The sequence below is a fragment of the Phaenicophaeus curvirostris genome, chromosome 3, assembly GCF_032191515.1.
Source record: "Phaenicophaeus curvirostris isolate KB17595 chromosome 3, BPBGC_Pcur_1.0, whole genome shotgun sequence".
In the NCBI taxonomy this organism is placed as follows: Eukaryota; Metazoa; Chordata; class Aves; order Cuculiformes; family Cuculidae; genus Phaenicophaeus; species Phaenicophaeus curvirostris.
This window is the reverse complement of record NC_091394.1, coordinates 44829760-44842984: the sequence shown is the minus strand read 5'-3', so window position 1 is coordinate 44842984 and position 13225 is coordinate 44829760. Positions and strand designations below refer to the sequence as shown.

The window sequence follows — 13225 nt, the reverse complement described above, 5'->3', positions numbered from 1 at the left end:
AGTGTTTGATAGGAATGGTTGGACTCGATGATCCGGTGGGTCTCTTCCAAGCTGGTTATTCTATGATTCTATGATTCTGCCCTTCTATTCCTTTCTTTTTAGACCTCATCTGGAGTCCTATGTCCAGTTCTGGAATCCTCAACATAAGAAAGATACGGAGCTGTTGAAATGGGTCCAGAGGAGGGCTACAAGGGTGATCAGAGAGCTGGAGCACCTTCCATATGAGGACAGGCTGAGAGAGTTGGGCTTGTTCAGCCTGGAGAAGGCTCCAAAGAGACCTTATAGTGACCTTCCAGTAACTGAAGGGGCTGCAGGAAAGCTGGGAAGGGAGATTTTACAAGGGCATGGAGTCATAGGAGTAGGGGGAATGGCTTTAAATTGGAGGGGGGATGATTTACATTAAACATCACGAAGAAATTCTTCCCACTGAGGGTGGTGAGGCACTGGCAGAGGTTGCCCAGGGAAGCTGTGGCTGCCCCATCCCTGGAGCTGTTCAAGGCCAAGTTGGACGGTGCCTTGGGAAGCCTGGTCTGGTGGGAGGTGTCTCTGCCCATGGCAAGGGTGGTAGGAACTGGATACGCTTTAAGGCTCCTTACAACCCAAACCACCCTACCGTTCTCTGACTCCACCCCATTCAGTCGCTACGGCCGCCTCCGCCGGACAGCGACGGGTTCGGGGGGCAGGAGGAGGGGGAGGCAGCAGCGCAGGCGCGAGGCGGAGGAAGAGGAGCCCGAGCCCCGCCCGCCCCGCCATCCCCGCGCCGTTCCCAGGCGGCTGGCGCGGCGCCCCGCGGGCCGAGATGGCTGCGCAGAAGATTCACGAGGCGCTGGAGCACATCGCTAAAGCGGAGAAATAGTGAGCGGAGCAGAGGGGAGGGAGGCCGGAGGGTGGGGAAAGCTGGCCGAGCAGCTGCCAGGCGGCTGCCAGCTGAGCGCCTGGGCCGTGGAGCCGTCCCGCGGAGGCGCCGCGTCCCCTCCCGCAGGAGCGGCCCTGCGGCTGCTATCGGCCGACTTAGCGCGGCAGCTCCGCACGCCCTCCCCGCCGCGGCGGCGCGCTGTGCGCTCTTGGGACTTGTAGTTCTCTTCGGCGCCCTGACGAGTAGTGGGGTCAGCGGGGGAACTACAACTCCCATGGTGCCCTGCGCGCAGCGTGGGGTGGGGGGGTGGGGGCGCCCTGGCTACGAGCTGGAGAAGTGGGCCTGTGTTAACCCCATGGGGTTCGGCAAAGCCAAGTGTAAGGTCCCGCACCCAGGTCGGGGCGATCTGCCCTGTCAGTACAGGATGGGGAACGATGTGATGGAGAGCAGCCCTGCGGAGGAGGACTTGGGGGTGCTGGTTGATGAGAAGCTCGACGTGAGCCGGCAGTGTGCGCTCGCAGCCCAGAAGGCCAGCCGTATCCTGGGCCGCATCAAAAGAAGCGTGGCCAGCAGGGAGAGGGAGGGGATTCTGCCCTTCTATTTCTCTCTTGTGAGACCTCATCTGGAATACTGTGTCCAGTTCTGGAATCCTCAAGATAAGAAGTGTATGGAGCTGTTGGAATGTTTCCAGAGGAGGCTACAAAGTTGATCCGAGGGCTGGAGCACCTCTGCAGTGGGGACAGGCTGAGAGAGTTGGGCTTGGTCAGCCTAGAGAAGAGAAGACTACGAGGTGACCTTATAGCGACCACCTGAAGGGGCTGCAGGAAAGCTGGGAAGGGACATTTTACAAGGGCATGGAGTGATAGGACTAGGGGGAATGCCTGTAAACTGGAGAGGGGCAAATTTAGACTAGACACTGTGAAGAAATTCTACATGATAACAGTGGTGAGGCACTAGCACAGGTTGCCCAGGGAAGCTGTGGATGCCCCATCCCTGGAGGTGTTCAAGACCAGGTTGGATGGGGCCTTGGGCAGCCTGGTGTAGTGGGAGGTGTCCCTGCCTATGGCAGGCGGTGTGGAACTGGATAATCTTTAACCAATCTCTTCCAACCCAAACTATTATATGATTCTGTGACTAGTGGGCATTGTGTGTGCCAGGTGACTTGATCTCAGGAAATAGGGAGGGAAGGAGATAGAGGGTTTGGGAGGCCGGCTGGTGCTGGAGGAGTGGGAGGGCATGGCTGCTTGGCCCCTCTTCTGCTTCTGGGTCCCCTCCCTGCAGGGGTGGGTACTAAAGGTCGCCTCTATTCCTCAAACTGGGAGAATAAAGCAGCCCTAAAACTAAAAAATCGTCTCGGTGAGGCTGCATGGCTCATAGGCCCGGAGCCTGTGTGGATTCCGTGAGGGCTGTGTTGCCTTTATTGCTCTGACTCCTAACTGGAAAGTGAAGGAAGACACCTCTGCTCTTCTGCCAGAGTTAGTGGGGAAAAGACAAATAGGAGAAAAGTTATGTGGATTGTGGGGAATAAAAGAGCTTAACCTTGTGAAGGTGATGTGTTCCTGCTGATGAGAAATGTGTGATTGTTTCTTCTTAGACGGCTTCAAAGACCTGTGCTGACATTTGGCTTAGAGGACTTGACATCTACATATGATAGTCTTATTTAATATGTGTTTTAACACTGAGTATAGCCATTTTGCTTGTAAGTCACAATTTCACAGACTGTGGTATAAATGTAATAGTTAACTAATCCAAAGATGCTGTATTTTTGTAAGAATATTGACTGTTCATCCTGACAAAATGGATCAAAAGTATAAACTGTGATAGAAGAGAGACCTGCTTAGAACGAAAAAATCTGTACCCAGAGTATCTTATTCAAATTACTTGATTAGAAGTGCATTTCAGTGGAATTCATTTTAAGCTTATCCTAGAAAGCATTCAAAATAAAAGGTACCCGAATCTCAAATGATGTGCAGATTAAAGCATTGACTATTTCAGTTAGAGGCATTTGAGACTTTGCCTGAGATAAAAATAATACAATGTGAAGGCTTGTTTTAGATTTACATTCTGCTGGCTTTCATCCAAATAAGACCACAAAACCAGTGTAAAGTCTATATACAACTGTTTTTCCAAATTAAGTATGTATTGCATCACAAGTATCTGCCCCCAGCAGATATGGATGTGAACTCTAAAGTTATGGTGATTTTTAAATTTGTTTTAGAAGTGAGGAAGTTACAATATTGAAGTCAGCATTGCTTGATGACTCACTTTGTTTTGCAATGTATATTTTTGCCTATATGTGTATCTGTGCATGCATGGCACCACTTATTGTCATCTGTTGTAGATACGTAAATGACATATGAAGCTTTGTCTTTGTATTGGTAAGTTCTTTCATTTCTGTATGCAGTAGAACGTTTTTGATAATTCTGAGCAGCGGAAAATGACTGTAGAGGAACACTGGAAACTTCACATTGTGTAACAAAAAATATTGTCAGTGTTGTAGTATTAGAAACTTTTAGATATCACTTTGGTGTAGATGGAAGTATTTTTCTTCTGTTGACTTCTTACTGTCAAAGAGCAGGACTTGTCAAGACTGTCTGGGCATGGTAGAACTGTATTGGAGATCGTTGCAGTGCTTTGTGTGGTTCCTAGCAATGCCACCATTTATTTTTGCTGTTGTGATGCCATCATAGTATTTGCATATGGGTGATTGCTCCTTATCAGAGGAAGTCTAACATTTTAAATATATCTGAAGTGATTTGAGGGTAAAACATAAAATCTTTAGTAATCATTAAAAGGCCTTTCTTCTTGCATTTTAGTCTGAAAACTGGATTCTTAAAGTGGAAACCAGATTATGACAGTGCCGCTACCGAATATGGCAAGGCAGGTATGTATGGCTCTAAATATGGCCATATAGTTTAAGGTTTCAAAATATTCTTTAAGCTTAATCCCTGATAAATTTTATGTATTTTCAGTACATTGTTGTGCAAGTAAAACTGTTGCAAAGATAAAGTAAGATGAACAGTTGTCGAAACTAGGTTTTTTTCAAGTTTACAACTTCTACTTTGTATATCTGTGTGTGATAAAAATAAATCTTTACTTCTTTCCCTTGTCCACCCCCAAATCCTGTGACTTTACCTGCAAAACAACAAATATTCAAGCTGGTTTTAAAACTTTGCTTTTTTTAATCATCTTATGAAGTATGTCCTGATAAAGACTGTTTCAGTAAGGTAAAGAGATGCTGCCGGGATTTTTAGGCGTAGTAAGAGCTCTTCTCTTTTCCACTTCAAGTGTCACATGGTGTAAAATACTTACTAGGTGATTCCTTTTTGCTCTTAAATTGCTATAATAAAAAAAAAGAATTGTTTTATCATGGCTTTATGGCTTTTTTGCTTCTTAGTCTAGGCATTCCTGCTCATTCATGTAAGCCTGAATAAAAGATACAGACTTGGAAGATCAACTGGACTATCTATAAATTTAAATTAATTTTAAATCCTCCTTTGTTATCCAATCATTGTAAGAGATAGAAATAAGTATCTGTGCTCGGAAGTGGTTGAGTTGAGGAAGTTGCTGTAGGTGTGTTTTTTTGATGGTACGCTTCTGTTCCTGTCACACTGATTTGGTATAACCTCTAATGATTAAAACTATATACATATGTCTTTGTGCAATTCTGTAATTAAAATATAGAATGAGTGAGTTCCAAAATCCAGCTAAACATATTGTGCATAATGTGTAGTACAATTATGATGATGTGGAAGTATAATTGACAATAAACGTTTCTAATGGTAACTAAGTGACTAATAAACAAGGAGGGTTGTCATGGAATTTTTTGGAAGAGCTTGGTAAACTGCAACCATTCATTTAAATAGTCTGTTTGCATGTTTAGGTGGCTAAATTCTTGAGCAGAAGCGCTGAAGAAAGAAAAATGGCAAGCTGTAAATAAGAACCTTATTTGATTTCTTGCAGCTGTTGCTTTTAAGAATGCCAAGCAGTTCGACCAGGCAAGGGAAGCCTGTTTACGAGAAGCTGAGGCACATGAAAACAATAAAGCGTATCTTTTCATTGATTGTTATTCTTTTTTTCCGAGGAACTAACCCTTTGCTACTTAGAATTTAATATATTTGCATATTGTGTTAATCTACAAATTTCTTCTTAAAAAAACTATTCCTGTGTACTCTGAGTGGGAGAACTAAGGAATTCTCTAGATTAGAAAATCTGGGTTGTTTTCAGTAACATCTGGAGTGATAAGGTGCTGACCAGTGCCTGAGATGTCTAGTTAGTGCTTCAGAAATTATTGTTGGTTGCTTTTTTTTTTAAATACCTACAAATGAAATAAATATGCCTCTTGCAGCTTTACATATAGTTATGCTTTGTTGTGTTGCATTTATTCTGTCATTTGAAGAATTTGTTATTGACGCTTTGCCTAGAAATGTAGTAGGTTCAACGTGCCTTTATGGGATTCCTTGTTTTGAAACTAGTACTTATATAAGATTTTGTACACTGCTATTTTTTCTGCATTATATTTTTGTGGCTTTTGTCCTTGACTTTTGACAATGTTACTTCCAGTCTCTTCCATGCTGCCAAGTAAGTACAGAAGCACAGAGTAATTTGAAGTAAATTTTCTAACGTATGGTACAACCATGAACTGTCATTTAGATCTCTCTGTAGTCATTGGTGTAGTTCAGGTGATTTCTGTCTTTCAAAATAAGTTTAATGGAAATGTGGGCTAGGAAAGTCTGAAAACCTGCATTGCCCATCTGAAGAAATGACGGTTTTGACATTCTTCAGTGACCTTTGACATAATATATTTTTTCTTAGATGAATCTTTTTTCATTTTGAATTCTACACTGTTGAGCTCATAAAGAAATTTCTAATTAAAGAGTACTTCAGAGTAAGCAGATGACAAATAATACAAATATTACCTGTGGGTCAGATCATAAGAACAGATTTTTAGTTGGAAGTGTCATTGAGGTACTTCATTTGTGGAAGATGATGTTACACATGCACTATGACATTAAGTAAAACACTTGAAACTTCTTCAGATCTTTAAAGATTAACTGTGAAGTGATAGCTGATGGGTGTTAACTTGTGCTGTGTAACTACAGCTTGTGGAAATACACCACATCTAACTAAATTGTAATTTTTTTCCCTGCAGAGCTTATGAACAAGCTGGCATGATGCTAAAGGTATCTTAATTTGATAGTTTTTATTTTAAAATTGTATTTTATTGTGAACAATATTGTGCACTGAACCATTTTACAAATACATGTAAGCTACTAGCATGTTAAAGTGATATTTTTCTGTTAACTTATTGTTCCCACCAATACCCTCAGTAGGTTAGGAAAGTGACATTTGTAATTGAGGGGGAGGGAGGAGAAATTGTTTTCCCTTTGCAGAAGAAAAGGTGAGGGCCTCATGCCAGAGGGTAATGGAGGAATGGTGCTTCTGCTCTAAACTACCACAAATTTATGCCTTACTTGGGAGTTTGTTACTTACAAGTGAATTTTATGGACTTGGTGGTCAACTTCCATTATTTCTACAAGTTTGTAAATAAAAATTGGGAGTCTTATCAAAACGAACTGTAATATCTTATTTTGTTTCATTGAACATTAGCACAATTCCTGACAGCAGTGTCTCCCTGACTGTGGCTTTGCAGGAGATGCAGAGGCTCCCTGAAGCAGTTCAGCTGATCGAGAAAGCCAGTATGATGTACCTGGAGAACGGGACACCAGATACAGCAGCTATTGCACTGGAACGGGCTGGAAAGTAAGTTTGTGGTATTGGTGACTAGAATGCATGCAGGGCACGGATGTGTCTTTGGTTTTCTTTCATATCTTTTTGGTGCTTTTAAGTAAAAAATACTTTCACTTCACCAGAAGATAAATGATTTATGCTTTTTACAGGTTAATAGAAAATGTGAACCCAGAGAAGGCTGTGCAGCTATATCAGCAAGCGGCCTCAGTGTTTGAAGTGAGTAGGGGTATTTGTTTTGTTGGGTTTTTTTCCTTCCCTGCTAGCAAAGAACTCTCCAGTCCCTGAAAGTGTACAGAGTATAATGAATTGGTGTTTAAGCCCAGCTATAAAGTTAAGAAAAAGCTTAGGATTAGGTTCTAAATTATTTCTCTTTCCTTTCACATGGCTGGCTTTGTAATGAAGCTGAAGGCTTCTTATGCTGTGCAGGAGACTATAAAAGTTAGGACTCAGTTTGCTTTGTATTTCTTTCCATATGGGACTTAATCTGAACTTCGTATGTTGTCAAGTTTTCTGCCTCTTGTTGGGCAGCCCAGAGGGTACGAAACATAGCTGTTATTGAGTCCTGGAGCATAAAAATAGTTTGGAATCTGTGAAGGCACAGAAGAGAAGGGTTTGCTTGATGCTCTACCTGTCCCATGAGCAGATGATCTTCATTTTTGTTGCTGCTTCTGGCATACTTCTTTATTCACAGTTGTCACGTGTTTCCAGATTAGCAACTTAGCACTGATATTACTTTGCTCTATAGATCCATAGCGGGGCTGGTTGTGGAATTTGGGTGCACTAGTGCTCTTCATGTTACCCTCCAGTGTGTGAACTGCTGATAATTAAGAGTTGTTCTAAGTTACAGGTGATATACTTAGATTAAAGTCTAGCAATCTTAATTCCGTGCAAATGAAATAAGAATGCATTAATTATTCTTGTTCTCTAGAATGAAGAACGTTTACGGCAAGCATTAGAAATGCTAGGGAAAGCATCAAGACTTCTAGTCAGAGGACGCAGGTATGACTTTATGCCCTTTTTTAGTGTAATCAAATCCTAAATAGTTACTTTGTAAAGTAACTTTAAAGTCTTTCTGTGAAAGACTTGATTGCTCTGCTGCTTTATAGTTCATGTGCTATTGCTGATTTTTAGAATGCTAATATGACTAAAAGAGTATTCAAACTATAAACAAATTACTATGACTTAATACTGGTAATTCATAAATATCAGACTTATAGCTTCTAGTACCCTCATGATACACAGAAATCTGTTAAGAGTATGTAATGTATCTTGTCATTGTTATGAAAAATGAGATTTCTCTGAATGAATACCAGAGATGTTCTTTACCTGCCTGTCCTTGGCTAAAGGAATTACTGATTATATACTTATCTACTCTGTTAGTAAGATCTGCTGCTGTTTTTCAGTTTTTTGCTTTTTGTTCCAGTAGACTTGCAAGTATATTAGTTAGCCTCAGGTTCATTGTGCTGTGTTCCTGTTCCTGGCACTGATACTCCTAACTGTGTTTTTTGTTTGGTTGGTTTGGTTTGTTTTTTGGTTTTTTTTTAGGTTAGATGAGGCTGCATTGTCTCTTCAAAAGGAAAAAAGTATTTATAAAGAAATTGAAAATTACCCAACATGCTATAAGGTAAATTCTAGGTGATAATTTCTGATGGTGCATTTCAGGATTTTTATGGGTAACTAATGATGGCTGACATCTGGCTGGCAATACATAGCTCTTGCCAAATGCTGAGAATTTGTGGTAGTGCAATATTTCCCCAACGTATGACTGTGCTTTTCCACTACTATCATGTTGAAGGTAACATGCTGTTATCTACAGGCTCTGTCAGAAACAACAAACGTCAGAAATAAAGATGTTATCAAAAGTAATAAACCACAAAAACTGTTACTTGATGCAACAGTTCCTTACAATGTTATAGGAGATGATCTATTTCATACCAGTTGAGGATATGGCTTTATGCTTTCTTGTTGTTGTTCTGACTCTCTTATGTCAGTATGTTAGAACCACTGCAGATTGTTGTGACCTTTTTCATGCTAAATACTAGCAGCCAAGAATTTTCCTCATGTTTTACTGTTCATTCCTAAAGAATCTTCAGGTTGAGTTTTTTTTGCTTTTGTTTAGAAAACCATTGCTCAAGTCTTGGTTCATCTTCACAGAAATGATTATGTTGCTGCAGAAAGATGTGTGAGGGAAAGCTATAGGTAAGCCTACTTCATGTCCTATAATTTTAAAGTGTTTTTTTATTAATGTAGGTCTGTTATTATGAAAAAGCAATGTAGACACTATCTGCCAATAAATTTTAAGGCTGTTCTTCTGTTGACTTAGAGTACAATAATAGCATTCCCTGGTTGATGGTTATCAAAAGAATTTTTTTTCAATCTTAACAGATTTAGCTGTGATTACTGTGGTGACTCTTCATAAAGAACTTAAAATAACTGCTTCTTGATGAGTAACTTTTTACATGTGACAGGTGAAATGAGATAGAAATTAGAAGTTCTTTCAGTTTCTTTTTTTCCTTTGCTCAGAGCTGAGCAGAATACTGTTATGGCTGAGATTCTTGTCTTACTGATATCCTTTGGATTGTGGTTTTTTTTGAAATGGAACAGAGATGGATTGGCTGTTGTTAACAAATGCTTATGGCCTTAAAGTGAGTATTTCTGGATGTTGCTAACTGAACTTTTTCAGAATCTTTTTGCCATGTCGTGTGGAGATGATTAAAAAGAATTTCAACTTGTCATGGTATTTTGTTACCCTTTGAGGATGGAAATATGGAATGCAGTCTTAAAATGCACAATAGCAGCATCCCAGTATAATGAATTAATCTATCTAGTGTGGTACTTAGATTGAGTAGAAGATTAATATAAACATTTTTGTTAAAGAAGAGTTTTCAGTATGTGAGTCACTACACTTCTCGTTATGTTGATCTAGGATATCTTGCTTTTGTCATACAACGGAAGAAGAAAAGCAAGATTTCTACTTCTTGTGACTATTTTTAAATAGTTGCTTGAACTGGAAGATAATATAGGAAGCAGAGTAGTCCAGCTGAATACATTGAAATGAAGAATGCATTCTATATACATCCAGAAGAAAATTTTGGTGTCTAAATCTGGATTAGTGTTTAACCCTGCTTTCAGACGTTTTCCAGCAACTCTCCATTTCACCTTCTCATTAGGACTTCAGTGACAAAATACTGAAACAGCATTTCTTAAACTTTGTTTTTAGTGAAATGACTTGAACACATGTAAGTTAAATTGTACTTTATTTTTAGGAAGAATTTTTCAAGATCAGTCTTTAAACATCTTGCTCATATTTTCCAAGTCTTCAATTTCTTTTTATATATAGGAAATCTCATTACAGATTTTTTTTGTATGTAAAGTGGAGAATTTACTGACTGGACAGGAAAAAGTGAAGAATAATATTCTCTTTTTGTCTTGACTGTGATTGTGGCCTTATTCTTGGAATGCAAACTAATATTGCTGAAATTATTTAGTGTTATGGATATTATCTATATACCTGGAGAAATCAAAGTGGTTATAGGCAGTTTTGTGGAATAATCAACCCATCACATTCTCAGAAGCTGTTTGCTCATCAGGTATTAATCAGCAGCATAGAGACAGAATAGGTGAGTGTCAGGTAGATTGCTGAAACACCCTAAGTGAACTCTTAATTTCCTTCAGTATACCAGGATTTAATGGAAGTGAAGACTGTGCAGCACTAGAGCAACTTCTGGAAGGGTATGACCAGCAAGATCAGGATCAAGTTTCTGAAGTCTGTAATTTGCCACTCTTCAAATACATGGACAATGATGTAAGTTGGGAGTTCCAATGGATTCTTTTTTTTTATATAATCTTTTTGCTTGTTCAAGTTGAGATACGTTTTTCTTATTTTGTGGTTGATGAAAATAAAAAGACCAGGGTTAGCTGCTTGCTAATGTAAATTCCCATATCGTTGCTCCTTTCAGATGGTGGGAAGACTTAGGTGAAAGGGCAGTTTGTTATGGTTTTGCAGAGTCTCAGTTGACCAAAATTCAGTTCTTTTCTGCTTGGTTTCTTAGGGGCCAGAACACTTTGCTGCTTATGCTTTATCTCAGAAGTATCATATAGCTGATATGTGTGCATAAATATTACAGAATATGATGCCTGTTGAATTATTTTTAGCACTTATTACTAATTACTGAAATAATTCTCTTTCCAATTTAGTATTTGTCTCATTGATGCCCCCCCCGCCTTTTTTTTTTTTTAATAGTACTTGCAAATTGTAGGAAGTATAAAGACAGGAAGGGTGTAAAGTACCGGAGACATCAATCCATGCTAAACTTTGTAACCGTATTGACTAATTTTACTGTGTTACTACACTGGACAGTAAAAATTAAGGTACTGGTCTTACTGAAAAACACTTGTAAGACTTTTTACATGAGCTGTTATTAGCTGCATACTGAAAAATTACTTTTTTATATAAAACTTGAAACACAGAAGCTGTAGGAGCAAATGCTGTAAAAGCAGTATCAATAGAGTCGCATCCCATTCTTAGAGAGCTTAAGAGGGAAAAAAATGAACCAATGTTAGGCTACATTCTTAGATGGAAAAATACGCTGTGGAAGCAGCATCAATTTGTTTTCTGTACTGAATATTACCTGCTTGGTTTTTGTGAGCATCAGTGAATTTTGTGTAGTGCAAATCAATAAGATTTTACTTCTGTGATAGTACAGAGATTAAACTTGCCTTGTTATTATCAGTATGCCAAGCTTGGTCTTACCTTGGTGGTCCCAGGAGGTGGAATCAAGAAAAAATCGCCAAATGCTGTACAAGACAAAGCAAGAGGACCAGCTGCAGCAGGCTCTCATGCTGATGAGGAAGAGGATGAATATTCTGGTGGACTGTGCTAGCTACAGACATAGTTTGTATTAAATATGTGACTTATTTGTGATGTTGAATATATCCAAAGGTACCAGATTTACCAGAGCTTCATTGCAATTGTGGTATGGAAATGCTAATATTAACTTGGCAGCTTTTGGGCACAATACAGGAGAAAGCGCATGATTGTACCTGTCATCTTGAAACATCTTTGGACTTTATTTCTTACCTGGACAGAACTTCCTCAGGGTCCTGCCTTCAGTTGATGGTGGGGGGGACCGAGATAATTTTTTACTAAAAGCACAGTTTAAAAGAAACCAAAATCCCAGAAGCACAGGAGTAGGGGGAGTGATACAAAACTTTAAATGCAGAATTTCAACAGCTTTTGCTTTTTTGGTCCTAGAAATATGTTTGAGATTATTTCCGGAGTTAAATATATGCTCATCCATCTGGCTATTTATCTTCTGTTTAACACTATTGAAGGCAGACTGTGCCAGGCAGGATTTTTCACTAGTATAAGCACTAGGGGGAGCATCAGTTTATTTTCAATGTGGTTTTACTCCACAGGGGAGTATTTATTTTAATACCTTATTCTTTGCCAAACAGTATCCATGTGGTTGTGGGAAAATATTAAGTCAACTAGTTTGAAGCTGTTCTTGCAAGCTTTAAAGTACCTAAGAATCTTTCATCTTAAGACCTTCATTGACCTGAAGTCTTTGGAAATAATGGTGTGCATAGTGTTTGTAATGTACACCCTGGGAATAGGATGAGTGCACAACGTTTCTTTCCAATCTTTCTGAAGCATGCCATGACCAAAAAAAGAAACTGAAGGTAGCAGATAATGTTAAATATTGTCTTCAGAGCTTTATATTCAATGCACAAAAACTTAGAAGGAATGTTTTAATTATATGTTTGAGTTCATGAGTGTTATAGGTGTTTATTTACCGATCAATACACTAGTCTATGAAGACATTTCATTGTTTCATATTTTCAAAATGTAGAACAACTATCTCTTATAAACAGCGTTTTTCGAACTAGCTCAGAATCCAAAGTAACCAAACTTTTATGTATCTTCTCTATTTGGTTTTAAGTAATCACGTGTTTTGCAAGCTTCTCCAGTGTCTTAAATTGGTTGGACCATTTTATGCTTAAAAGTTGGTGACACTGGAAGTTGTACCTGTGGTCTGTCTTCAGAAGAACCTAATCAAGATCTGCAGTAGTGTGAGATCACTTGGAATCCAGCAGGGATTTGTGTGTGATGCATGCTGCCCAAAGTTCAATAAACAGTAAACCAAAAGCACAGTGTTAAGTGTTGGTACGGTTTCTGACATATTAGGGAATTGAATGTCTTCAGAAACATCAAGCAAGTGTCTGACTGGATCTCGGGCATAACTGTAACGACGGTAAACTTTTAGAGGGTTAATAATCACTTTCCATGGCATGGATAGCACTCAGAGGCATGGTAGCGGGTGCACAAACATAATTAGCAGGGAGGGCTGCTGGAAAAGTCATGTTACTCAATTTAATGGGTGTTCAAAAACCAGATTTGTCTTTGTATTATGTAATAACCTTGTACCTTAAAGCTTTTTGAGACTACAGCTTTAGTTCTTTCTTATCTGACAGGTAATTTCCCTTTGCTATTAATGATGTGCATAGAAGTTTTTGCTCTTCTATAAAATAATCTAAAAGAAATTTTTGGAAATGAGTTGCTTTTCTCTAAAAATGATTACAACTGTACAAGAAAGATGGGCTTGAAGACTTTGCACC

General features: G+C 39.4%; 1 protein-coding gene across 1 annotated transcript; it reads left to right on the top strand.

Annotated features, from left to right (window-relative positions):
• Positions 1 to 731: 731 nt before the first annotated feature.
• NAPG (NSF attachment protein gamma) lies at positions 732 to 11731 on the top strand. The gene is made up of 12 exons (XM_069853841.1): positions 732 to 855; positions 3673 to 3740; positions 4820 to 4904; positions 5420 to 5437; positions 6009 to 6039; positions 6510 to 6619; positions 6757 to 6823; positions 7536 to 7606; positions 8153 to 8231; positions 8727 to 8806; positions 10283 to 10412; positions 11341 to 11731. The coding sequence occupies exons 1-12, from the start codon at positions 800 to 802 to the stop codon at positions 11488 to 11490; spliced, it is 945 nt and encodes a 314-aa protein (XP_069709942.1). The 5' UTR covers positions 732 to 799; the 3' UTR covers positions 11491 to 11731.
• The last annotated feature ends 1494 nt before the right edge of the window (positions 11732 to 13225 follow it).

Coding starts and splice junctions, on each gene's coding strand:
- NAPG (XM_069853841.1), top strand. CDS start 800: ATGGCTGCGCAGAAGATTCACGAGGCGCTGGAGCACATCGCTAAAGCG. Junction 6,824..7,535: donor AAGCGGCCTCAGTGTTTGAA/GTGAGTAGGGGT, acceptor CTTGTTCTCTAG/AATGAAGAACGTTTACGGCA. Junction 10,413..11,340: donor TCAAATACATGGACAATGAT/GTAAGTTGGGAG, acceptor TGTTATTATCAG/TATGCCAAGCTTGGTCTTAC.